The 27,798-nt window shown below is 32.4% G+C and overlaps 1 protein-coding gene across 2 annotated transcripts; it reads left to right on the forward strand.

Moving 5' to 3' along the window:
- Positions 1–1,205: 1,205 nt before the first annotated feature.
- LOC109051065 (protein phosphatase 1 regulatory subunit 12A-like) lies at positions 1,206–27,366 on the forward strand. 2 transcript variants are annotated; one of them, XM_042752659.1, is made up of 24 exons: positions 1,206–1,543; positions 10,072–10,202; positions 10,401–10,519; positions 12,117–12,273; positions 12,608–12,752; positions 14,339–14,413; positions 15,983–16,065; positions 16,346–16,539; positions 16,620–16,723; positions 17,555–17,752; positions 18,497–18,585; positions 18,699–18,884; positions 18,960–19,055; positions 20,176–20,266; positions 20,551–20,679; positions 22,702–22,795; positions 22,898–22,968; positions 23,050–23,106; positions 23,251–23,273; positions 23,359–23,422; positions 23,505–23,609; positions 24,683–24,733; positions 24,840–24,890; positions 26,533–27,366. In XM_042752659.1, the coding sequence occupies exons 1-24, from the start codon at positions 1,268–1,270 to the stop codon at positions 26,617–26,619; spliced, it is 2,676 nt and encodes an 891-aa protein (XP_042608593.1). In that variant the 5' UTR covers positions 1,206–1,267; the 3' UTR covers positions 26,620–27,366. The 2 variants fall into 2 exon arrangements, with proteins under 2 accessions (XP_042608593.1, XP_042608594.1); XM_042752660.1 differs by having other exon boundaries at positions 20,551–20,670.
- Positions 27,367–27,798: the final 432 nt, after the last annotated feature.

Genomic DNA, 27,798 nt, shown 5'->3' on the forward strand with positions numbered 1-27,798 from the left:
ATGTGAACATCTCTGGACTTTTACAGCGCTGCTTTAATAGGAACGCGATCCGCTATCCACTACGCCACAGCTTCGACTGACTGATCTGGTTATTTATTTTTTAAAATTTTTTTGCTCCGCTTGACCGTCAAGTTCAAATGCGTGGGAGTTACTGCGTCATCACGGCCCTGCGTTTCTATTGGCTGATGAAGTTGCGCACGACTCCAACGCTCCGCGCTTCTTCTTTTCGCGCCCGGCAGAGGGCGCCTCTCCTCATCGCTCTCCTCTCTGATTCATTTTAGTGAATCGGTTCATTCGAACAATTCGTTTCAGTGAACACTCCTGTTCTTCAGTTGCGCTATTGCTGGGCGTTTTTTGTTGTAAAATCCATGTTTTCGATTTCTGACCACAAAACCGATCATAAGAGTACATTTTTTTTAAATTTAGAGTTATACATCATCTGAATGCTGAATAAATATACTTCCAATTTATGTATGGTTTGTTAGGATAGGACAATATTTGGCTGAGATACAATTATTTTAAAGTCTGGAATCTGCGGGTGCAAAAAAATAAAATAATAATAATAATAATTAAAAAAATCGCCTTTAAATGTGTCCAAATTAAGTTCTTATCAATGCATATTACTAATCAAAAAATAAGTTTTGATATATTTACGGTAGGACATTTACAAAATATCTTCATGGAACATGATCTTTACTTAATATCCTTATAATTTTTGTCATAAAAGAAAAATCGATCATTTTGTGTATGCTGCTTATGACTGCTTTTCTGCTTTTGTGCATTTTGTGGTCAAAATTATCGATTTTTATTTTATGCAAAAAATCATTAGGAAGTAAAGATGGTGTTCCATGAAGATATTTTGTACATTTCCTACCATAAATATATCAAAGCTTAATTTTTGATTAGTAATATGCATTGCTAAGAAATTCATTTGGACACATTAAAAGGTGATTTTCTCAGTTATTTAGATATTTTTGTCCCCTTAGATTCTAGATTTTCAAATAGTTGTATCTCATCCAGATATTATTTATTCAGCATTCAGGTGATGTATAAATGGCAATTTAAAAAAAAAAATACCCCTATGACTGGTTTTGTGGTCCAGGGACACGTTTATGTTTTGTCAAAGCTCCTCAGCGATTGATTCACAAACCCGATTCAGTTCGAGTGAATCATTTCAAAGAACCGGCTCAAACGAACAATTCGTAAGTGAATCGGACACCACTTGTCTGATGCGCTGAAACTCCCCGGGAGAGACCGAGGGAGGAAGATGGCGGCCACTGACCGTTCCCGGTCCGAAGCGGCGAAGCAGCGGCGGCAGGATCAGCTGCAGCGGTGGCAGGGCTCGGAGACGGATCGGACCGGGGCGGAGGCGAGGAGCCAGTGCCCCGCTCCCGGAAACCGACGGGCCAGAGTGCGCTTCGCCCAGGGTGCCGTGTTCATGGCCGCCTGCTCCGCCGGGGACCGGGAGGAGGTGGCGGAGCTCCTGCGGCAGGGAGCAGACATCAACCACGCCAATGTCGACGGGCTGACGGCGCTGCACCAGGTATCCGGAGCATGTTTGCTCGTTCACACTGAAGTCTGACTCGGTTTGGAAACTTTCGCCAAAGTTCACAAACTTTTCTCGGCGCCGTTCTCAACTTGAGTCTCGATGACAAGCAAAGCAAAGGATGTCTAGATGATAAACAGGAGAAAACTCTCAACACCTAACTTACTTTATATCGGACAGAAACGTTATCTTTGTGGTAATTTTTTCATACGTTTATGTAAAAAAAATAATAATAATAATACCGCATTATACAAAAAATATGACGTTTAATAATGTAAATGATGGAAGCATCAAGTAAAAAGTAGTAAAATACTAAATACGTGGGTGTGTGCAGTTTAATTATTGTTTTTAACCTTGAGTCAAATTATAAGTACTTTTTAAAGCTTACTCAATTTGACCCAAACAAAAGATGGCTTTTCATAGAAAAGTTATAATATGTGATATTATTAAAAACTTGAAACGTACTGTATAGGGTCTAAAGGGGTCTTCAGTGTTTTAGGGGATTGTTGTCACATGACCGAAAAAACAAAAAATTAAAAAAGGGAACTTTCTTTTTTTTTTTTTTGTGACAATGTGTTTTCTTTGGCAGACAAATGTTTTCACATCTTAATAATATTTTGAAACAAAATTGGTGCTTATTTTTAATGATGTAACATTAAAAAAATAATCCAAACTACTTCTGAGTTTCTCACAATTAATAAAATATATACTCCCAATTCTTCGAGGGAAAAATCTGATTTGTGAGATATAAACTCGCAGTTGTGACGACACAAGTCAAAATTGTGAGATAAAAAGTCGTAATTACGTAACAAAAAAAAAAAAAGTTTGGGAGATTTAATGTCAGAATTCAGAGCAAAGAATCGGAATTGTGAGATAGACTTGGAATTGTATGTAAATGAGGAGTTTAAAAAAAAAGTTAGAATTCTGAAATTCTGAGTTTTTTCCAAAGAATTCCGAGTTTCCATTTCGTAATTCTGTGTTTAAGTTGCAGTTATCTTATTTCTACTGATTTATTCCCTGACAGAAACAGCCTCTACTGTAAAATTTTGACGTCAAGCTGCATAAAAAAATAACTAAATTACTTAAATTCACAAATTAAAATATATTAATTGTAGAAAAGGCGTATTCACGCAAAATTTTTGTATAATTCTTCGTGTATTTTTGATCATAATAGATCCTGACAAAAAGAAATGAGCATCATCGATCTCTATACAATACATCAAACATGCTAAAAAGTATTATTTGGTTTAACTAGTTCATTATAGCAGACGTATTAAAGTGGTGATTTAAACCTAAAATGACTTTAAAACTTTTAAATGCCCAAAGTCTAGAATTGCATTGGCTGTTTTAGGCCTGATGCTGAGATTTTGACACGTGTGCGTACTATTATAATCTGACAGACTGTATTTCCAGGACATATTTAGTTTTAGTGGTCTTGTTTGGCACTCGGGTCAGTTGTTGGTTTGTCTTGCTGGCGTGGTGGGTTTGGTTCTGGACTGGACTAGTTGTGTTCCTCTGGCACAGATGAATCTGGACTCTGTGTAGCTGTTTGCGAGATGTTCTTGCAGTACCAGGGTTGCTGCTGTTGTTGTTTTAATGCCGTCCAGGGAGTGTCTTGGGCCCGTCCCGAGTCACGTTTAATGTGGCGGCTGCTCACTTCTGACTCCACCGTACCAGCATCCAGACTGAACTGGCATAGCAAGACTTTCCTCATATCTTCTGAGCTGTATCAGAGAATGGCTGGAATTCACGCCGGCCCTTTTCATTTGCTGTTTGTTTTTTTGTTCTGTTTTTTTCCTCTCAGCTGTGTATGTTTTTTTTTTAAATGACATGTTTAGGAGGGGTTATTTTCGGCTTTTGTTGTCTCAGCCTTGTGTTTCGACAGTAAAGTTTTCCAGCTAATTCTGACATAGAGCTTTGAATGAGAAAAAGCCTGTTTTTTGGGTTGAAAAATGATAGTGTGCTTGAGGTAATTGTTATGTGTCTGCTTGAATCTGTTATCACAAGCTTCTGTTGAAGAGAGCCACTCAGAAAACAGCAGAAGGTTTCGCTCAAATTCACTCTAGACTTGAAAAAATATGAAGTGCATGCTTTTTTGATTCATACAGGTGGTCATGTGGTTACATAGCGAGAGCAGCTATTGGCTGGCGCTCTGCTGATGTTCGTAGGAAGCTCAGATAGTTTCACCGGTGTCCTGAAGTTCTGTGGAACAGCGGCTTTGAGTCTCACATGAGCTCTTCAAAGTGAATGTAGTCACCTGTGTACCACGCATTCTCTAATCTATAAGTCATATTTCTATGGAAGCCTGTTTCTGTCACATGATACAAAAATAAAAAGGCAGTGATGATTTTTTATTTTTTTTGTTGCACAATGTAGAATAGAATTGTTAGATATATTTTTCTCGCAACTCTGAGTTTACATCTTGCAGTTTCTTACTTTTTATCTCAGAATTGTGGGATATAAACTTAAAAACTTTCCTCATTGCAGAGAAAGAAAGTCCAGGTTGTAAATTAAAGGTTGCAGTTACATTCATTCATTTATTTTTTTTTAATTACAAAAAAGATTTTATATAGTCTTTTTTCACCCCATAAATAGATATATTAAGGTATTAAATTATGTTTGAAGAAAGTGTATGAATTAAATTATATATATTTGTTAATTTGCAAAAAACAGATAACTAAATTTTTTAACAGTTTTCAAAAATGATGTTTTTTCATTTTGCATTTCAGTTAATATCAGTCAAACTGCAGTTATTTTGATTAAGTTAAAAAATGATAAAAAATACAGCTAACTAACACAATAAAACACAATAAAAACATGATTACATAAAAAACATGATTTTCGAAAATGTTAAATCACAGAGCTATCTTTTTTTATATATATATATGTGTGTGTATTTTTAGATATTTTCAATTAAATATTTATAAATTTAATTTATACACATAATTTTGAAAACATAATAGTATATATGTTTTTTCAAAATAAAAAATAAAAAAAAAAAAATTATACAAAATTAGATGAATATAATACAATATGAAAAATATTAAATATATATAATTATATATATATATATATATATATCTATATATATTATATATATATATATTATATATATATATATATATATATATATATATATTATTAGTTTATAGATTTATTGTTTTATATATATATAATATACACATGTGTGTGTGTAATGTATAAATTAAAGTGGGCTAATTAATAATTCTAATTTTATAGATAGATAAGTAAGTTTTAACACTTGAACTAAAAAGAAATATTGAATGTTTTGGTTTGATTTATGAGATACAATAATACTCTAGTCACCGTCTGAGTGTGTTTCTGTCAGCGTATCTTAGTGGGAACTGTGTTGCCATGACATGAATATGCAGAAATTCATCAGAACATAAAATAAAATGAAACTGATTGCTAACTGGGAACACACAGCCTGTGTGTGTGTGTGTGTGTGTTTGGCTCTGGACAGAATCAGTGTTACATCCTGTCAAAGACACTGTTTTGGCCTCTACACACACACACACACACACACACACACACAACACACACACGTCCCCTCCGTCACAGATAGAGTTACTGTGATGGTTTACCTTCCAGTGGTCCTAAAGTAAACAGCCGTTCGGTTCACAGATGGACAGGACGGAGGATTGTGAGCAGATCTTCTCTTAAAGGTTTCTCAGAAGAAAAACCAGCTTGAGTCAGTCCTCTGCATTTATATACACTATATTATTTATGTATTTTGTATATCTCAGCAATGCAATTGTTATTATTTACAAAATCTCTAATCATTTATGGAAATTGTTTATAGCCAGTTGAATTACCATATTAAATTTTAAGTTATACCATAATTAATAGATTTATTAGACTATTATATTATATTTATTTTATATTATATTATTTTGTTTTGTTTGGTTTGTGTTTTTTTTGTCTTGGTTCATATTCATTTTCATATTTATAAAATGGAGAGTTCTGGTCCCAAATACTGATTGGTTAGTACATCTTTTTTTAGTTTAATTATGGTACTATTATATTATTTAGTTAAATTGATTGTTATTATTTTAGCATGGATGCAAAAACATATCAGTTTTGATTGCTAAATAAATAATCGGCCGATAGGTTTGTAGTCATATTTGTATTTGCATATATAATTATATTCATATTTGTGGTATGCTTGTTTATATTCAGATTGTATTTTTGTATTGTACATTCCAGTTTTATTTTAGTAACATTATAGTGTTCCAGTTTTATCACTTTCATTTTAGTTTTAGTAATTTTTTGGTGTTTTTAATTTTTTAGTAGTTTCTTAAATATATTTGTCTATATAGTTTCTATTCATTTGTATTGCAGTTATTTTAGTAAATGAAAAATAAAAACTTAACTTTATTTTTATTTATTTATTTTTTAAAAATATTTTATTTCAGTTAACATTTGTATTTTATTTCAAGTAATGAAAATGGTTTTAGTTAACTATAATTACCCTAGTACATTAATATCCATGTTTATATTTCATGTTTATTTTAATAACCGTTGCGTGTGTGATGATGCTTTGTTGCTGCTCATCCCGATCTCGGTCCTGTTGTCCTGTTGTTGCTCGGTAACAGGAATTAAATATAGTCAGTGCTCTTTAAGTTTTTCCATGCCTTCCATCCAAAGGCTTTCTCTCTCTGTTGTTCTCCAGTGAGCGCATGGAAAACATTCTTCATGCAGTACAAGCGGCTGTTGTCATAGGCAAAGGCCAGTCACTATCTGAGTCACACACACACACACACACACACACACGCACTCATTCAGTGACCCCGTCAAGAACTTCACACCTTCTCCAAACAGAAGTTTCCCAGTGTTCCTCAGAAACCCACACAAACACACACAATGAGGGGTCAGGAACAGAGCGGCCTTCTGTTCCGCTGCACACACAGAGCAGAGCGAGCGCAGCGTACGTGGAAATTTCTATAGGCACTCCTCTGGGAGCTGCTCGCTTTGGCTGTTAAGCCTTTTTCCCCCGTCATGCCTAAAAACACACGTTTTATCAGTGGTAAAATCACTGTAACGTGGCCTGTCTGCTGTTTGCAGTGGCATATAATGTCTGGCGATTCTAAACAATGTACAAGCTGCACTACAATGTACTAACAAACTGTTTTAGTTATGTAGATATCATTAGATATGATAGCTATACAAATAAAAATAGAATTAAAAATTGGATTATTAAAGTTGGCTTGTTTGTTAGATTGGATTGTTCTTTTTCTACTTCTTGTTAGTGACTTTATAGTTATTCAGTATCTTTTATAGGTTTGATGTTGGTGGCTACTTCTTGTTAGTTACTTTTTATTTTTACTTTACGGTTTAATTGTTTTGGTTTGGTAAGATTACTTTTGTTTTTTATTTAAAGTAGTCTCTTATTAAAGTGGAGTAACTGAATGGTCAACCTGACCTGAGTTAGTAAGTAAAGTAACTAAGTAAAGTGAGTAACTGAATGGTCAACCTGACCTGAGTTAGTAAGTTAAGTAACTAAGTAAAGTGAGTAACTGATTGGTCAACCTGACCTGAGTTAGTAAGTAAAGTAACTAAGTAAAGTGAGTAACTGATTGGTCAACTGACCTGAAGTTAGTAAGGTTAAGTTAAACTAAGTAAAGTGAGTAACTGATTGGTCAACCTGACCTGAGTTAGTAAGTAAAGTAACTAAGTAAAGTGAGTAACTGATTGGTCAACCTGACATGAGTTAGTTAGTAAAGTAACTAAGATAAGTAAGGTAACTAAGTAAAGTGAGTACCTGAATGGTCAACCTGACCTGAGTTAGTAAGTTAAGTAACTAAGTAAAGTGTCAACCTGACTTGGTCAAAACCTGACCGAGTTAGTAAGTAAAGTAACTAAGTAAAAGTGAGTAAACTGATTGGTTCAAACCTGACATGAGCTATAGTAAGTAAAGTAACTAAGATAAGTAAGGTAACTAAGTAAAGTGAGTACCTGAATGGTCAACCTGACCTGAGTTAGTAAGTTAAGTAACTAAGTAAAGTGAGTAAGTGATTGGTCAACCTGACCTGAGTTAGTAAGTAAAGTAACTAAGATAAGTAAGGTAACTAAGTAAAGTGAGTAACTGATTGGTCTCACACTTGACCTGAGTTAGTAAGTAAAGTAACTAAGTAAAGTGAGTAACTGAATGGTCAACCTGACCTGAGTTAGTAAGTAAAGTAACTAAGATAAGTAAGGTAACTAAGTAAAGTGAGTACCTGAATGGTCAACCTGACCTGAGTTAGTAAGTTATGAATGGTCAACCTGACCTTGACAGTAAGTGATTGGTCAACCTGACCTGAGTTAGTAAGTAAAGTAACTAAGATAAGTAAGGTAACTAAGTAAAGTGAGTAACTGATTGGTCAACCTGACCTGAGTTAGTAAGTAAAGTAACTAAGTAAAGTGAGTAACTGAATGGTCAACCTGACCTGATTAAGTAAGTAAAGTGAGTAACTAAGTATGGTTTGCTTTACTTACTAACTCATGTCAGGTTGACCATTCAGTTACTCACTTTACTTAGTTACTTTACTTACTTAATCAGGTCAGGTTGACCAATCAGTTACTCAATTTACTTAGTTACTTTACTTACTTTCAGTTACTCACTTTACTTAGTTACTTTACTTACTTAATCAGGTCAGGTTGAATTTACTTAGTTACTTTACTTTATTTTTATGGTCTTTTTTTTTTTTCTTTTTAATTAGAGGTCTATATAATTACTTAATTTACTTACTTAGTCACTTGCTTTACTCAGTTTACTTAGTTACTTGGAGCAGAGTTGGTGGACTTGGACTTGGACTCGGACTGCAATTATGAATAAACTCAGACTCGGTTGAACTTTTACTCGAACTTGACCTGGATTTGGACATTTTGGACTTTTGAACCTTTCTGAGTGCAGACGAATCCACGTCATATGTAACAGGAAAGACAAATAAGTTAATAAATAGCAACATAAAATTATAATAAAAAGACCTCAATAAATGTCACCCATACTCAATTGGTTTAGGACTAGGACTCTATTCAGACTCGACAATGTGAACTCAGACCAAACATTAATCAGCAGTACTTGACAAACAGTATTTATTGTGCATTACATTATGACTTGAATAAATCAGTGAATCTTTTTTATTATTTATTGACATGAACTGTTTTGTTAATTCAATCAATACTGACAGGGTCAATCTAAGTGTGTACAGTCATGACCTCATTAGCTTTCTTTGATGTTATAAAGTGGTGTTGTAGTGTTCAGTCATGCTACACTGCTGCCGACAAAATAGCTTGTTATTGGAAAAGCTACAGTTTTTTAAAAACAAATGAACTACTGTTAAACAATACAGTTGAGTTAGTAATGCGGCTGCTTTTAGGATGTTACTTCTCAACACTGATTACAACCTGCACATGTACAGTATGTGTACAGTGTAAAGTATGTGTTGTGTTAAAGATATGCTTAATGTTTATTGTTTTGTGTGTAGTTATTGTTTTGTGTGTATGAATTGGAAAATCTGTGTATGTGTGAAAATATATTTACAATGATGCAAAGATTTACTGTGATGAGAAGTGTTGTAAAGATAATGTCAGTAGGAATGTCATGATGATTGTCAGTAAAGTTATTCAGACGGAGCGCTCAGCTGATAAAGAGTCATGCATAGCTTTGTGTGTAATTGAAGATCAAAGGTTAGGGGCAGAGGCTTACTCTTGAAAAATAGACGTACAGACTTAATGAGGAATGATTTATTGGTAGGGTTTATTTGTAGGTATTATATTAAGGTTATTTATAATAAAAAGTTATATTTAAAATTAATCTATTTGAAATGAATTAAATTAATTGAAATAAAATATAATAGATATAGTTTGATTTATGTACTATATTATTCAAATTAATTATTTTTTATATTATATATTAAAAATTAAAAAATATTAAAACATTAAATAAATGAAAAAAGAAAATGGACAATATAAAAATAAAAAATTATGCAAAATATTAATAAAAATAGTATCTCGGTGGTACTAAAATGCACAATGGGATACACAATATATAAGTATCAGCTGATATTAGCATGATACTTTTAATAATTTTTATAACATTTTTTAAATTATTTTTAATATTATGTTTTTGAACTGTGAGTGTGTGTTTGAGCAAGTGTGGGTTTAACAACATTGATATAATATTATAGTTTTTGCTCATATTTAAAATTGTTTTCATTATAATTTTAGTTAAAATTTTAATAGTTTTGTTAGTAAATTAGTTAATGTTTATTTATTTTGTTTTTTTGTTTTATTTTTATTGGTTTTATTTTTAATGGTTTTGTTTTTGGTTATAGACATTGGTCTTGGTCTAAACAACAAACATTTTTATTATATTGATTATCAGCAATAACATAAAATTTCTACATTTACATTTTCAGAAGAGAATCTGAGTTTTGGTCAGAATGACTATATTAGAAAATGTCTCTTTGTTATTATGCAGGTTTATGTTGATTAAACACATTTTCTGGTTCTCTCCTCAGGCCTGTATTGATGAAAACTCAGATATGGTTGAGTTTCTGGTGGAGAGCGGCAGTGACGTGAACCGAGGAGACAATGAAGGCTGGACGCCCCTCCACGCCGCGGCCTCCTGCGGATTCATCCAGATCACAAAGTCAGTAACGTAGTGAGATGCCTTGTGCCTGAAATTCATATTTTATTCAGAGTACTGGTCATTTTAGCTAAATCTAATTAGAATGCAGGAAATATTTGTGTTCTATGTGTTTTCAATCTTGTGTCAGATTCTGTTGGAATCTTCTGTAAGTTGAGTCATTGCAACATTGTAATGTTTTTTTCTCTCTACCTTGTGCAGGTACTTGATCGAACACGGCGCTCATGTGGGAGCGGTGAACAGTGAGGGAGAACTTCCTCTCGATGTGGCTACTGAGGACGTCATGAGCAGACTGCTTAAGGCAGAGATTAAAAAACAGGGTGAGAGATTCACACCCTAGATTAGAAAAAGAGAAAGATGATGGAGTGAAAGAGGGAATTGGGATTGTAGAAAAACAGAATCATTGGTAACCGTTGTTTTTATTGTTAACTAAATCTAAAACTGTTAAAAAGGTTTTTAATAAAATATATAAATATACATTTTTCTTAAAAATAAAAAAATAGTTGAAAAACTTACATTTGAAGAACTTAAACCTAAAAAAATAAAATGAAAAAATTAAAAATGATGCCTTGGCAAATAACTGAAATATCTTAAGTTGAAGTCCTAAACTTACAAAAAAAATAAAGCTAAATTTCTAAAACTTCCTGTCGATTCTGATCAGTCCAGTCACAATAAAGGCAAAAAATGCTAAAAAAAAAAAAAAAAAAAAAAATACATCTTAAAAAAAGTTAAATATTTTAATCTTAAATTTATAAAAAAAATATATATAATTTTCAAATAGACCTTTTTTGAAAAAAAAAAAAAGGATTTCTTAATTTTTCCTTTCAATTTCTGATATTGAACTGCGACATTTCTTTGCAAGATTCCCATTTGAACAAATACAGGTTCTTAAACGCTCCATCTGTCTGATTGTGACCTGCTGTGTTTGATCCTATTAAAACCTCAGTCAACGCACAAGTGCTCACAGAAGCTCACTGTAGATGTGTGTGTGTGTGTGTGTGTGTGTTTATAGGATGTTTGGTGTTAACAGTAACAGCTTGTGAATTTCCCACATCAAGGACTTAATTAAAAACACTGGAGCTGCGCAGGGATTTTATAAACTTCCTCCTGCTGCTTGTTAGATGTGATCGGTTTTGTGAATGTGGGTGTGTCTTTGTGTCCTGAAAAGAACAGTTAGTTAATAATTACTCATCCTCAGGCCATCCAAGATGTAGATGAGTTTGTTTCTTCATCAGAGTGATGTAGCATTACATCACTTGTTCACCAGTGGATCCTCTGCAGTGAATGGGTGCCGTCAGAATGAGAGTCAAACAGCTGATAAAAACATCACAGTAATTCACACCACTCCAGTTCATCAGTTAATGTCTTCTGAATTGAAAAGCTGTATGTTTATAAGAAACAAATCCATCATTTTAAGGTGTTTTAACTTAAATGCAAGTCCTCTATCTATAATATTGCTCTCTCCAGTGAAAAATCTGTCTCGTCTGAATCAGGAGAGAAATATGCACAGATGATTGATTGATTGATTTATCACAAACACACAGTTTTTCACTTCACAAGTCATTAACTGATGGACTGGAGTGGTGTGGTTTATTGTGATGTTTTTATCAGCTGTTTGACTCTCATTCTGACGGCACCCATTCACTGCAGAGCATCCATTGGTAAGCAAGTGATGTGATGCTATATTTCTCCAAATCTGGTGAAGAAACAAACTCATCTACATCTTGTATTGGCCTGAGGGTGAGTACTCTTTATGCAAATGTTCAGTTTTGAGTGAACTACAGCTTCAAGTCCTTACGAACAAACTGATCTTGAACAACAAAGACTCACGGTCCCTTAAATTACCTGTAATATAAAATGTTACATACTAAATGCCTGGGAAAGCATTATAATTGCCGTTTGTGAATGAACTTTCAGGTATAGATGTGGATCAGGCCAGGAGAGAGGAGGAGAGAGTGATGCTCCAGGATGCCATGGCCGTGTTGGCAGGAAGTGGCTCTCTGGTGCCTCATCCGAACACTCAGGCCACGGCGCTGCATGTCGCTGCTGCTAAAGGATACATCGAGGTGTTAAAGTGAGTGCTAACACGTCACACTAAATGAGCATTTAGTGTTTTGAGTCTTCTGAGACATTTTCAAGAATCATCATGCATCTGTTTTTGGTAACACTTTATTTTAAGGTGTCCTTGTTACACATGTTACATGTACTTACTATTAAAATAACAATTAATTATGCATAATTACATGCCTTAATCCTAAACCTAACCGTATAGTAAGTACATGTATTAAATTAATCTTACATACAGTATAATTACACTGTAACAAGGGCACCTTGAATGAAAGTGTAACCCTGTTTTTTTTTTCTCTAGCTCTCCTTTCAAAGCATCTTTGTGTTTCTTTGCCCGTCAGGGTGCTGCTGAAGTGTGGGATAGACGTGGACAGTCGGGACAGTGATGGCTGGACGGCTTTTCACGCGGCAGCTCACTGGGGACAAGAAGAGGCCTGCATTCTGCTGGCTGAACACATGTGTGACATGAACGCTGTCAATAATGTGGTACGGGGGTCTATTATTACCCTAAAGGGGTTTATTTATGGTTTTTGAACCATACTAACTATACTACCATTAAAAAATACTGTTTTTGAACAATACTAACTATGTTACTATGTATAGTTAGTATGGTTTTTGAACCATACTAAATATACTACCACTAAAAATACTGTGTTTGAACAATACTAACTATGTTACTATGTATAGTTAGTATGGTTTTTGAACCATACTAACTATACTACCATTAAAAATACTGTTTTTGAACAATACTAACTATGTTACTATGTATAGTTAGTATGTTTTTTGAACCATACTAACTATACTACCATTAAAAATACTGTTTTTGAACAATACTATGTTACTATGTATAGTTAGTATGGTTTTTGAACCATACTAACTATACTAGCATTAAAAATACTGTTTTTGAACAATACTAACTATGTTACTATGTGTAGTTAGTATGGTTTTTGAACCATACTAACTATACTACCATTAAAAATACTGTTTTTGAACAATACTAACTACGTTACTATGTATAGTTAGTATGGTTTTTGAACCATACTAACTATACTACCATTAAAAATACTGTTTTTGAACAATACTATGTAACTATGTATAGTTAGTATGGTTTTTGAACCATACTAACTATACTACCATTAAAAATACTGTTTTTGAACAATACTAACTATGTTACTATGTATAGTTAGTATGGTTTTTGAACCATACTAACTATACTACCATTAAAAAAATACTGTTTTTGAACAATACTAACTATGTTACTATGTATATTTAGTATGGTTTTTGGAACCCTACTAACTATACTACCATTAAAAATACTGTTTTTGAACAATACTATGTTACTATGTATAGTTAGTATGTTTTTTGAACCATACTAACTATACTACCATTAAAAAAATACTGTTTTTGAACAATACTAACTATGTTACTATGTATAGTTAGTATGGTTTTTGAACCATACTAACTATACTACCCATTAAAAATACTGTTTTTGAACAATACTAACTATGTTACTATGTATAGTTAGTATGGTTTTTGAACCATACCAACTATACTTCCATTAAAAATTCTGTTTTTGAACTATATTAACTATGTTACTATGTATAGTTAGTATGGTTTTTGAACCATACTAACTATACTACCATTAAAAAATACTGTTTTTGAACCATACATAAAAATAGTGTTTTTGAACCATACTATTGTAAAGTGTATTATACTGTATGTATTATAGTTTTTACAACACTTTGTTAATGAACGCTACAGCATACTGGAGTATTAACTAGTGTGAACTGTAATAAATACTGTAGTATACTTTAGTTTTTACCCTGTAGTAGTACAGTATTGGGTAAAGTAATCTGTTTATATTACTATAGTTGTTATATTACCACAGCAACTATAGAATTACCACAACAGATCAATTCAAGTACTTTACTATAGTATGGTTCAAAAACACTATAGTATTTACTATAAATTACTGTAGTATTTTTAAAATAAGTAAATAAATGTCTATAACTATAAAATCTTGTCAGTAACCAGTTACAATCAAGTATTTGTTGTGTATTTGCGTGTCATAGGGGCAAACTCCACTCGACGTAGCCGATGAGAACATCATTGATAACTTGGAAGAACTGCAGAAGAAGCAGAACGCTGTAAGTTTTGCTTGTGTTTATGTCCGCTATCTTATCACCTCTTTGGTTTATGTTCAAAGAATGCTTTCAGTCTGAGCAAAGGAGCAGATATCTTCGCTGCATGAATGTTTTTTCTGTGTGCTATACGGAGCCAAAGTTATCAAGCACACCTCCATTTGTACTCGACAGAACTGCGTGTTCAGATTTCAAGGAAGTGTGTGCAGTTAAGGTTGAATGCATCAGTGGTGTTTTTAATAGGAATTTAGTGTATGACACGTTGTACCTTTTTTGAGATGTCAGATTATCAGCATTTATGGCCCTATTAATGCGTAAGCATGTCCTACTTTATTGCAAGTTGCTAGTTTGACAGGAGAATAATGAGTAATTTAAAAGAAGTAATTTAATCTTACAAGGTCACAACCTACATCATATATATATATATATATATATATATATATAACTATATATAGTTATATATATATATACAGTTATAAATATATTTTGAATATATAAATATAATAAATCAATAATCTATAATAATAGATTTTGAAAAAAAGTATATATAAATTAGTGCTGTCAAATGATTAATCGCGATTAATCGCATCCAAAATAAAAGTTTTTGTTTACATAATATATGTGGTGTTGTTTGTATATTTGTTTTATATATATATTATATATATATATATATATATATAAATACAAACATATGCATGTATATATTTAAGAAAAATATGGTAAGCTTATATATTAAATATATGTATATTATATATATATATATATAAATACAAACATATGCATGTATATATTTGTGAATATTTTCAAAATATATACTGTATGTGTACATATTTATATATATATATATAAACATAATAAATATACACAGTACACAGACATATATTATGTAAACAAAAATGTTTATTTTGGATGTGATTAATCACGATTAATCATTTGACAGCACTAATATATACATGTATGTATGTATGTATGTATGTGTGAGTGTAAATAGGCAAATGTGCTTCATTGTGTTTATGCAGAATATAATTTCTTTTTTATTTTGTTATAATCTATATCTTGTCATATTACTAATTATCAAAGAGGTGAATCTCAGAAGGTCACGATTGAGATTTGTTTTTCCCAAATAATAATAAAATGCAAATATGCTTTATTTTCTTCATGCAGAATATTAATTATTTTATTTTATTGTGATATATGACTTATATTTTTGACAGCTCCTGAGAGATTTACCCTTATTTATGGTAAAAAAAAAATATATTCATCATTGATTAATTGTATTGTGAAAATAAAAATAATAATAGAAAATCATATAAATAAAAAACAAACAAGTACTGGAATAAATAAATAAATTATTATTATTATTATTATTATAAAAATATTTTTAGTATATACATAAAGAAATACAAATTTGCCTCATGCAGAATATAATTTATTTTTTCTTTCTTTTGTGGTGATATATGACATATTCTTGACTGTTTCTGTCAGGTTTACCCTTATTCATGCTAAAATAAAAAGATGAGGGATAGTTATGGTTGAATTATTAACAGCTGTTGTTGTTGTTTTCATCTCCTAAAGATGCGTTCAGAGAGACAGAAGATCCAGACGCCCGTCATTGAGACCAGCCCACCTGTTTCCATGGCGCCAACTCGCCCTCGCAGGTGACATCACATACGGAAACAGATTTTATTGGACTGTCTATAATAAAAATATCCTACTACTAACATCACATACGATGTCCGATTACGCATCACTTCCTGTGTGACAAAACCCAGATTGATTCACCATCATTTCATAGTTATTTTTCAGTAATGAAGCAAGAGAATCATTGAATCAAAAACGGATTCATTATGGAATATTGTGAATGTTCAGTATATAGCGTTACATCACACGACTCATTCTCCGCTCTCACTGATTGGCTGATTTTCACGTCACCTGCAGGACGTCCATCTCTCGTATGAGCAGTAGAGAGAAGATCACCCTTCATGAGCGAGAGAAACATGCTCCGCCCTCACTCCAGACTCCGCCCACAGAAGAGGAGGAGGACGAGACGACGTGCACAACCGGCCAATCAAAACCCTCCAGCAGCTCCAGTTCAGAGGAAGAGAGCGAATCTGAGAGCGACGCCGAGTCAGGTGACCAAACCCCGTCCGTTTTTGTTCAGAAATCAAAAATCACATGAGCTAACTGATGATTTCTGTCTGTGTCTTTTCAGAAAAAGCCAAAAATCGAGAAATGATCAATAACTTGAACAACAAACGCAATGCAGCGCCTGTAGCCAGCTCTGTGACCAACACTGCCCTTAACCAGGTTAAAAAGGTGACCACTTAACTGCTTCAAAGCTGTTTTTTTTTTGGCCAATTTGCAGAAAATTTGATGTCATTTAGAGCTTGTATATCCAGAACGATTTGGTAAATTTCTATCTTTTGATGAAATTATTGATGCTGATTTTCTGAATCCAGCCACATTTTCTGTACAGCACAACTGTTTCTGTAGTACAGAGTGCTAATATATACTAAAATACTCACAAATTAATTCATATGGCCATTAACAGCCAATTCAGCAGCCAAAAAGTATTATTTGAGTGGCTGCTGATAATAAAATTATCACTAAGAAAAAAACAAATACAGTTATTGCTGTGGCTGTATTTGAAAATTATAATAAATTTATTTGAATTTTGGAGTAAAAAAAATAATTATGAAAATATAATAGGTCCTATTTTTTTTTAATTGTTTATTTATTTATTTTTTACTAAAGTTTTAGTAATTTAGTTTTTTTTTTTTTTCATAATTTTTTTATTAGTTTTGAACATTTTTATTTCAGTTTTAGTTTTAGTTATTTTAGTACATCAAGTTAAACTAAATGGAACTGAGAAATGTTGCTTAATAAAATATGTTTAGGGTTTTATTTAATTTCAAATAATGAAAATTGTTTTTTGTTTTACTTTCTAACTATAATAAACCTTGTAAGAAATATATACCTATAATAAGTCTAATAGAGTAGAATAGAATAGAATGAATATAACACTGATCAAAAACAGAACCGTCAAGGCCACCCAGCCCTCATACATATTCATGTTTAAATTAACAATAATGTACAATATTTGAAGGTATTTTTAATGATGTAATATAATGTGTGGTGTGCTTGTAGGCTGAACCCGTCCGGACCCCGGTGACAGAGGCTCCAGGTTCCTGGAGGACGTCTTTGCGTAAAGCAGGAAGTTCTGTGACTCTGGGCTCGGCCGGGGCCTCTGAGCCAGCCGCTGAGGCCCTCAAGGGCCCCGAGACTAAACTGGGAATGTCCCGCTCTGCATCCAGTCCCAGACTGAGCTCTGAATCTGACAACAAGGTAACACACACATGTACTGTATGTATACTGTATGGGTGTGCACAGTAATTTGATGTCACTGTAATTATATCAATAAATCTAGTTCATTTTACAATAAAAATATATATTTTTTCAATTAAAAGATGTTTTATATATTAAATATTTAATATATTAAATAACTGTGTGATAAGGCCTATTGTTGGTCAGTCCAGTGAATTAAAAAATATACAAATTTTTTTTTTTTTTTACACAATTTTAAGAAATGCATTAAATTGATCAAAATTGATGGTAAAGACATTTATAATGTTACAGAAGATTTCTATTTCAAATAAATGCTGTTCTTTTGAACTTTCTATTAATCGAAGAATCCTGGAAAATATTAAAAGTGCTAAAAATTGCAAAAAGAAAAAAAAAACATTTAGAAATGTTAGAAAGACTGACGTAATGATGCTAAAAATTCAGCTTTGCATCACAGGAATAAACTACATTTTAAAATATATTTTATATATATTTAAATGGTAGTTATACTTCATAATATTACTGTTTTTACTGTATTTTTGACCCTTTTTCTTTCAAATATATAAAAAGAATAAATGTAAAAATATTTAACTTGGAACTAATTTCTAAAAAGCGGTAAAACTAATATTACAAAATAGATAACTGATTTAAATTCCTTAAAAACGGTACTATCATAACCAGCCCTTATACATGTTAATTAGAAAATGTATTATATTATACCTCAGAGTGATGTCATTTCCTGTGTTAGAGCCCAGGTTGGCCCGTGTTCAGCCCACTCCGTCCAGACGCCTTTTCAGCATCAGTGACACCAGCACCAACCCCGACAACTCCAGCAGGTGAGAGACACAGGAAACACAAAGACTATTTCCTGTTCTGAGAGTCTTCCAAGCTCATCCATCCTCTGTGTGTGTGTGTGTGTGTGTGTGTGTGTGTGTGTGTGTGTGTGTAGCTTGTTGAGCCGCAGCTCTTCATACACGCGCCGATTGAACAGCCAGTCCGGCGCTGAAGTGTCGGCTCCGAACCCCTCGTTACCTCGCAGCTCGTCTTATGGAAGGAAACTTGACGACCCTTCAGTGACCTCTGTAACCACGGCAACCTCTGGACTGAGTCGCCTCAGTAATCTAGTGGCTCAGAGGTGCGTGTGTCTCCGATCGCGTGTGATTTGACCGTGTCTTTGTTGTATTCGTACGATCTGGTGTGTCTCTCGCAGGTCGGCTCAAGAAGAGGCCGAAAAGAAGGAGCCTGTCTCGAATTCTGTAACCACGACAACCACATCAGGAGAGACAGAGACCAAACAGAGACGCAAGTGAGTGTGTGATGATTTCCACACGACAGAGTGCTAATAAACCTCCATCCTGCTGGAAAAAACACCTCATACTAGCCTGAAGTGACTTTTGACCCATGGACTTTCTTAAAACACTGTGAATGATGTGTGTGTGTGTGTGTGTGTGTGTGTATATATATATATATATACATACATACACACTCACTGTATATGTATGTAATTGTTTTATTATATATATGAATTCGATCATTTTAATTTTTTTTTTATTTTTTTTTATTTTAACTTTTCTCTCTCTTTCTCTCTCTCTCTGTAAAATAATAAATTACATAATTTACTTTAGATTAATTTTAGTGCTGTCAAATTGATTCATCCCGATTGATCACATCCAAAAACATGTACAGTATATATTTAATATTTACATGTGTGTGTATATATATTATATATAAATATATATTACATTTATTTCTTAAATATAGACATGTATGTCTTTTATTTTGGATGCGATTAATCCAGATTAATTGGTTTGACAGCACTAATTAATTTATATTATATTTTTATATTTATGTTTACGTGTAGAAATTTCTTTTGGCTGCAAAAATGTTTGCAAAAAAAAAAAAAAAAAAAAAAAAAAATATATATATATATATATATATATATATATATATATATATATATATATATATAATATATATATAAAATGTAAATTAGTCAATTATAAATATTTATCATTTATATTTGCATATAAAATATTTATGCTTGCATACAGTTTGATTTAATTTTAATTAAAATAAGAAAATTATTTATATTTAATACTAATTTATAATAATCAATTTACAGATATATATATATATATATATATATATATATATATATATATATATATAATATATATATATATATTATATATATATATATATATATATATATATAATAAATTAATAATACATTTTATTTATATCATAATATTTAATAATCAGTTTATTGTTGGTACGAGATGGTATAGCGGCTCTAAATAGCTTGATCAAGGTCCAGCAGCTGGTTGTCTAACACATCCAGACCAGTTTGGTCCAGCTACAAGCTAGTTTTAGCTGTGTTTTCATTGTTTTAATTGGCTGAAGCTTGTGTTTATGTGTGTGTGTAGGTCTTATCTGACTCCAGTGCGTGATGAGGAAGCAGAAGCTCAGAGAAAAGCCCGATCCAGACATGCTCGACAGTCCAGACGCTCCACGCAGGTCAGTCTGGCCTCCAGACTATTAAAAATCATTTTCATTGATTGAAATAGAATAAAAACTTTTTTTTTAAAATAAAAAATATTACTTTGGCAACTAACTGAAATAGAAATACTGAAAAAAATACTGGAAAAAAAAGGAAAGTGGGTAGTGCGTCTAAGGCTGTATGACCTTTAACCCTGAGCTCTGACCTTAACACAGGGCAAACGTGTGTAGAGCGGTTCTGTGTTTGTGCGCAGCTGGAGTCCAGACATCTCCGTGTGACCGCTGTGTTGTTTGCTCTTCAGGGTGTTACTCTCACAGACCTGCAGGAAGCGGAGAAGACAATGAAGACGGAAAACAAGGGGAAGGAGAACAAGAAAGAAGAGGAGGAGAAAGAAGGGAAGCAAAAGAAGGGAGAGGAAGGGGTGAGAAAGGTTGAGTTTAATCCAAATATCTGCATTTGTTCTGCACTCAGAGAGATAAACCAGTCAGAGGTTTAAAGGTAGGGGTGTGACGAGACACTTATGCCACGAGACGAGACGAGACACTGGGATCATGAGAACGAGACGAGATTTTTAAACTTTTTTAAAGAAATCCTCAATAATGAAATATATAGGGGAAATTTGTCTTTTATTTAACTGAAAAACACAAAATGCAAAAAAATGTAGGTGCATTTTGAAATCAAATTGTACTTTATGAAATCAAACATCTATTTTAATAAATTTTATGCAGGTATAAACAACATGTACACACTGCAAACAGACAAGTAATTGCACAAAATTATATAGTATACATTAAAATAAATAATAAACAACACAAATAATATCCCTTTAAAGTAGCAGTTAGTCAAGTTTATTATTTAGTAAACTGATTTCCACTTTAATAAAAAAAAAAGTTTTTTTTCCATTTAATTTTTTTCAACTCCTTTTTAATAGTATATACATTTTCACATCAATTTATTAAAAGTTTAACAAAAATTACATGTTTAGGGCCCTATGAAATGGTTTATTCTCACCATATTATTTATATTTTTTATTGTTTCCAAATTCTGTTTTAGCCTGTCAAACTATTTGAATGCATAACACAATTTATTCATTTTATTTTTTCTTAAAGTAGCCTTGTGATTTTTTTCCCCCTCAGAAATTCTGTGTTTTGTATTTACATTTGTCTGGTTATCAAATGAAGGCATAAAACATTAATTTCATCATTTATCATTTAATTATTGAAATTTAAGCAAACTTTATTTTGGGGCAAACAAAGGGGATTTACTATTAAAATTAAAACATGGAAGAAATGTTGTGTGATTATTCCTTTAAAATAATGTTTGTTTAATTTTAGTAGCACTAGTAGCAGTAGGCTGTGTACGTTCTATTGTCGTTGTTTCAAACTGGACTTTTATTTTGACGGGTTGTCGTGAATATCCTTACAGTTCTGTGTATGTGATATGATGCTAGTTTCACTCAAATCAAACGTTAAAATGCTCATGAAGTGACTCTCACAGCAGTTCTGGAGATGTTGTATGTTTACATCCTCATTTAGTGAGACTGCAGACGCTGAAATCACCGCGAGCGTCACACGCGCTTCAGTGTGTGTGTGTAAACCGCGTGTCTGCGCAATTCATTAATAGAGACAGGCAGAACATGCAGGATTCATATTTAAATTGACTTTTGTGGCTTTATATTTATAAATACTAGTCAATATCGTGATTTGATTTAAGTGTAATGAGCTATTTTTGGTTAATTCAAAATTTGAGAAATTCCGTGAAAATTCCGCGTTAAACTGTGAATTCTGTTTTTATGACTGGATAAAGACTTCACTGCGTAATTTTCCCGCTTCTCATGTGAACACTTGCCTGATGTGAACGTAATATCTTACATACCTTACGTTACATACCACTGGTGAAAGGGCCAGCGTAATGCACATATATCTGAAAGGTCTGCACGAGGATATCGTCACCTTCTCGCGAGACACAACGGATCTCGTGAGACCTCGTGCCACGAGATCTCATCACACCCCTAGTTAAAGGTCAAGTGTTTCATTTTTTTTTGATGTTATAGTACTTTCTAAAATTAACAGTTGAATTGATGTCTGAAAAATAGCAGAGGAAGAGAATGTTTGGGAAACCTGTCTGGAAACAGTTATTAACTGTGTGTTTGTGTGTAAATATATGCATTTATTTTGTGTGAAAAAAAAAAAAATTTAATAATATATATATATATATATATATATATATATATATATATATATATATAAATGAATACAAATTATATATATATATTTATTATTAATAATTTTTACTTATATGCAAAATACATCATTTATGTATTTTTATATATTTACTGCATATAGCAACATTTATACATGCAATATACATCATATATACATGTATTATTAATCATTATTATTTACATATGTTAAATGTATAATAATATATTTATTTATTTATTTTTGTGCAGGAAGTGAGCTGGCGGTCTCGTATTGCTAACCTGCAGAAGTCAGATTTGCTGGGACTCACACACCCTCCTGGTGCTCCACGTCCTGACAGACAGGGTGACCTTTCACCTTTGACCCTTATCACTGGAATTCATGATACTACACCGGTGTGTTTAGTCATGTGATTGTCTGTAACGCTGTTTCTGCGTTGTGTGTCAGATGCTGATAGCGAGGAGCGAGCGAGGGAGCGCAGGAGAGCCAGGGCTCGGAGGAGAGGGAAAGCTGGAGAGGTGAGGAAGACGAGGACTCGTGATTGAAGCGGGAGCTCAGAAATACAGACCGGATTTAAACATTTCCTTTTGTGTTTTCAGAGCGATGACAACGACCCCAGCGGAGAGGAGGAGAGTAGCAGTGGGCGGGACCCACAGGTCTGACCAATCAGCATGCACTCTTTAAATGATTGACAGTGATAGGACTTTATGAGATGGAATATATACGATCAGTGTAATGTAAGTTTTTGCATGTGTTTATGGTTTCTTGCTGATGTGAAATATCTTGTTTTCCTCATGCAGACAGACAGACACACGAGCAGCAGGTACAAGTCTGACCTTTGACCTTTTCACGTTATTTGGCGACGTCTGCGTCCTTCTCATTCTCTCTCGGTTTTTCCTTCCTCTCAGGTCTGATTCGGTCTTGAATGACTGTATTCTCACGAGGGGATCAGAGTCCAGGGACTTTAAGAAGGTCAGCAGGGGTTTGTGGTTTGGCTGATTGTGTTGACAGGAGGTGTGTGTGTGTGTGTGATGTCTGTATCTGTGTGTTTCAGTTGTTCGAGGAGATGTCCAGGGAGAACCGCCGTCTGCAGTCACAGTTATCAGACACACAGAGAACCATTTCACTGACCCGGGTGGAGCTGGAGAAGGCCACACAGGTGCACACACACACACGTGTCAGATTACTATGATAGCAGTTTCAGAAATACTTTACTTACATATATACTTTTTTTGTTTTCTAGTAGTAAAATTATTATTTTTGATCAAGCATATTTTTTGTTTACGCAGAAAATCAAAGAATTTATGAAATATATTTTTTTAAAGGTATCTAATTCCTCAATGCTTACTTTAATATTTGATACTAACAGTATTAAATATTAATGTAAGCATTGGAACATTAAGAAAAAATACAAAGGTAATCAAATGTAAAATAAAACTGATAAAAATAAAAGTGAAGTCGCTAGACATTTCAGTGCTGCTTTTAGTAATATTTTATATACTATTATTATATATATTATATTATATTATATTATATTATATTATATTATATTATATACAATACAACTTAAGTTAAAGAATTTAATAATTTTAGTTTAAGCTTGTTATATTTCTAGAAACGAAAATGTAAATAAATACACAAGTCATGTGTATATTTATATCTCAGGGTTATTATAATAACTAAAACTACCAAAATCATACAAAAAATTTTTTTTTTTTACATTTTTATTACTAAAAATAAAATATTGTAACACACTTAAGCTTATTTTATTTTTTTCTACATTTCTCACTTGCATTTAGTTTAATACAATTCACTAAAATAACTAAAAGTAAAACTGAAATAAAAATGAATAAAAACCGTATAATTATAAACTATGAACTGACACATTTTAGGAAAAAAAACTCACTTTTTGAAATATGTTATATTTAAAATAATGTCTATACATTTATTATATCTTCATCTATATATTCACTTTTATTTTACATTTGTATTTTTGTTTCAAACTCTGGTTGTATATTACTAATAAACACTGTAGTAAAGGTACAATTTTATAGATATATATATATATATATATATATATATATATATATATATATATGAATTACTAGATGCATGATATTTTCATACTTGAATGACTGTACTGTAGAAACTCTAATATTGATCCATTTTTCTTTCAATATCAATCTGATCCCAAATAGCAGTGTATTTGACTCCTGTGTTTGTTTTAAACAGAGGCAGGAGAGGTTCACGGACTGCACGGCTCTGTTGGAGATGGAGAAGAAGGTGAGTTTAAGGAGCGCACAATTCTGCTGAAGTAATGAAAAGCACATGAAGAGACGTTTTCAGTCTTATGATGTCACTCCACATGCTTGTTTCCTCTGCGTTTCAGGAGAAAAAGATGTTAGAGAGGCGTGCCGCTGAGTTGGAAGAGGAGTTGAAGGTGAGAGCATGTGATCACGGAAGACTTGTTCTGATTGGCTCGCTTTCACTCAGTTCTGGATGCTGATTGGCTGAGAGGCTACTGAATGCATATATTAATACTTTATCCCTGAGAGCAGTTCAGCCAACACGAGTAAAACCAGTTTAACGAAGCATTTGTCTTACACACTTACCAGGAATGACAAATGTGATTAATCACACTTCTGCCCTGTTAATGTGAGTTTAGTCACCTGGTTTCTATTTGTGAAACAGTGAAATCTGATTGGTTCTGCTTCAGTATATTAATCATCAGCTCCTGTGTTCTGGCTGTGAGTTTGTAGCACTGCACTGTATTTTTACTCTTATTGAGGACAGAAAAATAACTTGAAACTATGAACTTGTCATGTCAGACCTGGTTAGGAGTGGTCAAATGGTAAAAATGTCAATGAAAAAAGTAATTAAGCGATTTGTGTTTTGGATATCAGTGATAACAGGTGACATGCCCACAGACTTGTTCAAATGAAAAGAAAACACATTTGATCAAAATTCACTAAAATCTTAAAAGTTTGAAACTGATCAAGTCGCCAAAATAAAATGAAATGTAAAGCAAAAATGACACATTAATATTAAGTTTATTAATTATTATTAATAATATTGATTTGATCACTTATTAATAATATACACTTGACATAAATGATAGCACTTGGTCAGTGGTCATAAAAAAAAATCCAAAAGAAAAAGTAATAATATGAAAAAAAAAAAATCATAAAATATATTGTAAATATAATATAATATAATATAATATAATATGGTATAATATAATATAATGTAATATAAATATCATAATTGCAAAAGCTCATGTTGAAGCCACACAAAGTGTTTAAAAAAATTAAAATGACAAAAAAAAAAAAAAAATATATATATATATATATATATATATATATATATATATATATGTATATGTATATATATATATATATATATATATATATATATATATATATATATATATATATATATATTTTGATGTCAATTGTATTAATTATTATTGTTAATATTAATTTTATCAATTTTTAATATGTAATAGACATAACTGACAGTCCCTGGTCAGTGGCCAATCAAACTAAAATTTCAAGCAAATTAATTAAAATTAAATAAAAAAAAATGTATGTATATGAGTATGAATTATTTTAGTTGTTATTATTAATAATAACAATAATAATAATAATTATTATTAAAAATATTATTGATAATAATAATTATTATTAATACAATTTTATTAATAATACATAATTTACAGTCATTGGTTAGTGGTCAGATTAAATTAATTGTAAAACAAAAGTACTATATTAAGATACATTTTGTGAATTATTAATATTGATTCTATTGATTAATTACAATTAATAATTGATAGTGCTTGTCATCAAACTAAAATGTAAAACTATAATATAATATAATATATAATGGATTGTATGGACTACAGGTTTGGAGCTTTACATTAATTGGAAAACAGCTGCTTGAACATTTTTCAAACCATCATCTTTTGTATTTCCTGTTTCCTTGGTTTGGAATGACATGAGGGCAGTATTTGTCTTAACTGTGAACTGTCCCTTTAAATGCCTCCTCTGACAGCTGTAAAGAACTGGAGTGTGTCTGTGGCACAGGTTTTAGGGGATCTGAGAGCCGACAACCAGAGGCTGAAGGACGAGAACGGCGCGCTCATCAGAGTCATCAGCAAACTCTCCAAATAGAGCGCGAGGACGAGCAGAAGACCGAGAGAGAGAAAGAGAAACCGTCCCACCCCGACATCCTTCCCCAGAGCCAAAGAAGGGAAGAGAGAGGAACAATGTCACTGTTTTATGACGGCTCACAGTTAAGCCGTGATCTTTTACCTTCCTGTGCGTGTGGCGTGTTTGAACTTCATCCAACTTCATCACCGGAGCTTCAGATTTCCCTATTTCTCTCTCTCTCTCTCTCACACACACACACACACACACACACACACTCGTATAGGGACGCATGCACCATGCACATTCCCATAAGCGTGAGCGCACACACTCCACACACATTCCACGAGTCTCAGGCAGCTGAAGTCTGCAGTATTTTTGCATCTTTGCACAAACACACACAAAATTGAGAGCTTCAACCCTAAACTCCATTAAAGCTGGTCTGAACATGTCACTCCAATCCATCGACTCCAGAAACCAGCGCCACAATCATTCGATGAAAACACGCCAGTTATGCTATGCATCATTTTTAAAGCGACATTGAGGAAATGTGTATTTTTGTGGTTTTTACCTTTGTTTGAATCATCTGTGCTCTCGGGGTCTTCTGAAGCGAGGGTGACGGCTTTGTTTATTGTGTAAATGTACAAATATCATGCATTTGAACTCATAACGCTATGAACTGTAACTTGATATCAGCTTCATTTTCTCCACGTGTTGTTTTTCTAATATATTGAATGAATGTTGGCACTTAATAAAATATGTGTGTTTGTAGACTAGTGCTTGTTTTGTTTTTTTACATTTTATGTTTTATTGTAGTATTAATTGACATAACTGACAGTCCCCGGTCAGTGGCCAATCAAAACAGTGTAAAAGAAAAATATTGTTAATTTAAATTTGACAAACAAAAAAAGAAAAACAAAAATAATATATGTAAAAAATAAAAATAATGTAATACTAAAAACTAAAATATAAAACAAAAATAATAACTTTAATATTAATATTAACATAACAGAGTCTTAACATTTCTGTCAATAAAATATATTTAAATGATTTGTATTTAACATTTGTGGACATTGTAGAGTATGTACATTTGAAAGTTCAATTTTGCATTTTTGACCATATGTGCGTTTACATATAAGTTTAAAATTTTGATTTATAGATTCAGTTCATCATTTTTGAGCATCATATGTGCAAGTTTAAAAG

Source organism: Cyprinus carpio, chromosome B25, assembly GCF_018340385.1.
Source record: "Cyprinus carpio isolate SPL01 chromosome B25, ASM1834038v1, whole genome shotgun sequence".
In the NCBI taxonomy this organism is placed as follows: Eukaryota; Metazoa; Chordata; class Actinopteri; order Cypriniformes; family Cyprinidae; genus Cyprinus; species Cyprinus carpio.

Bases quoted from the DNA above. Each gene is read 5' to 3' on its own strand.
- LOC109051065 (XM_042752659.1), top strand. From the start codon at position 1,268: ATGGCGGCCACTGACCGTTCCCGGTCCGAAGCGGCGAAGCAGCGGCGG. The intron at 20,267-20,550 runs GTCAGTCTGGCC...TTTGCTCTTCAG, and splicing joins AGTCCAGACGCTCCACGCAG to GGTGTTACTCTCACAGACCT. The intron at 20,680-22,701 runs GTTGAGTTTAAT...ATTTTTGTGCAG, and splicing joins GAGAGGAAGGGGTGAGAAAG to GAAGTGAGCTGGCGGTCTCG.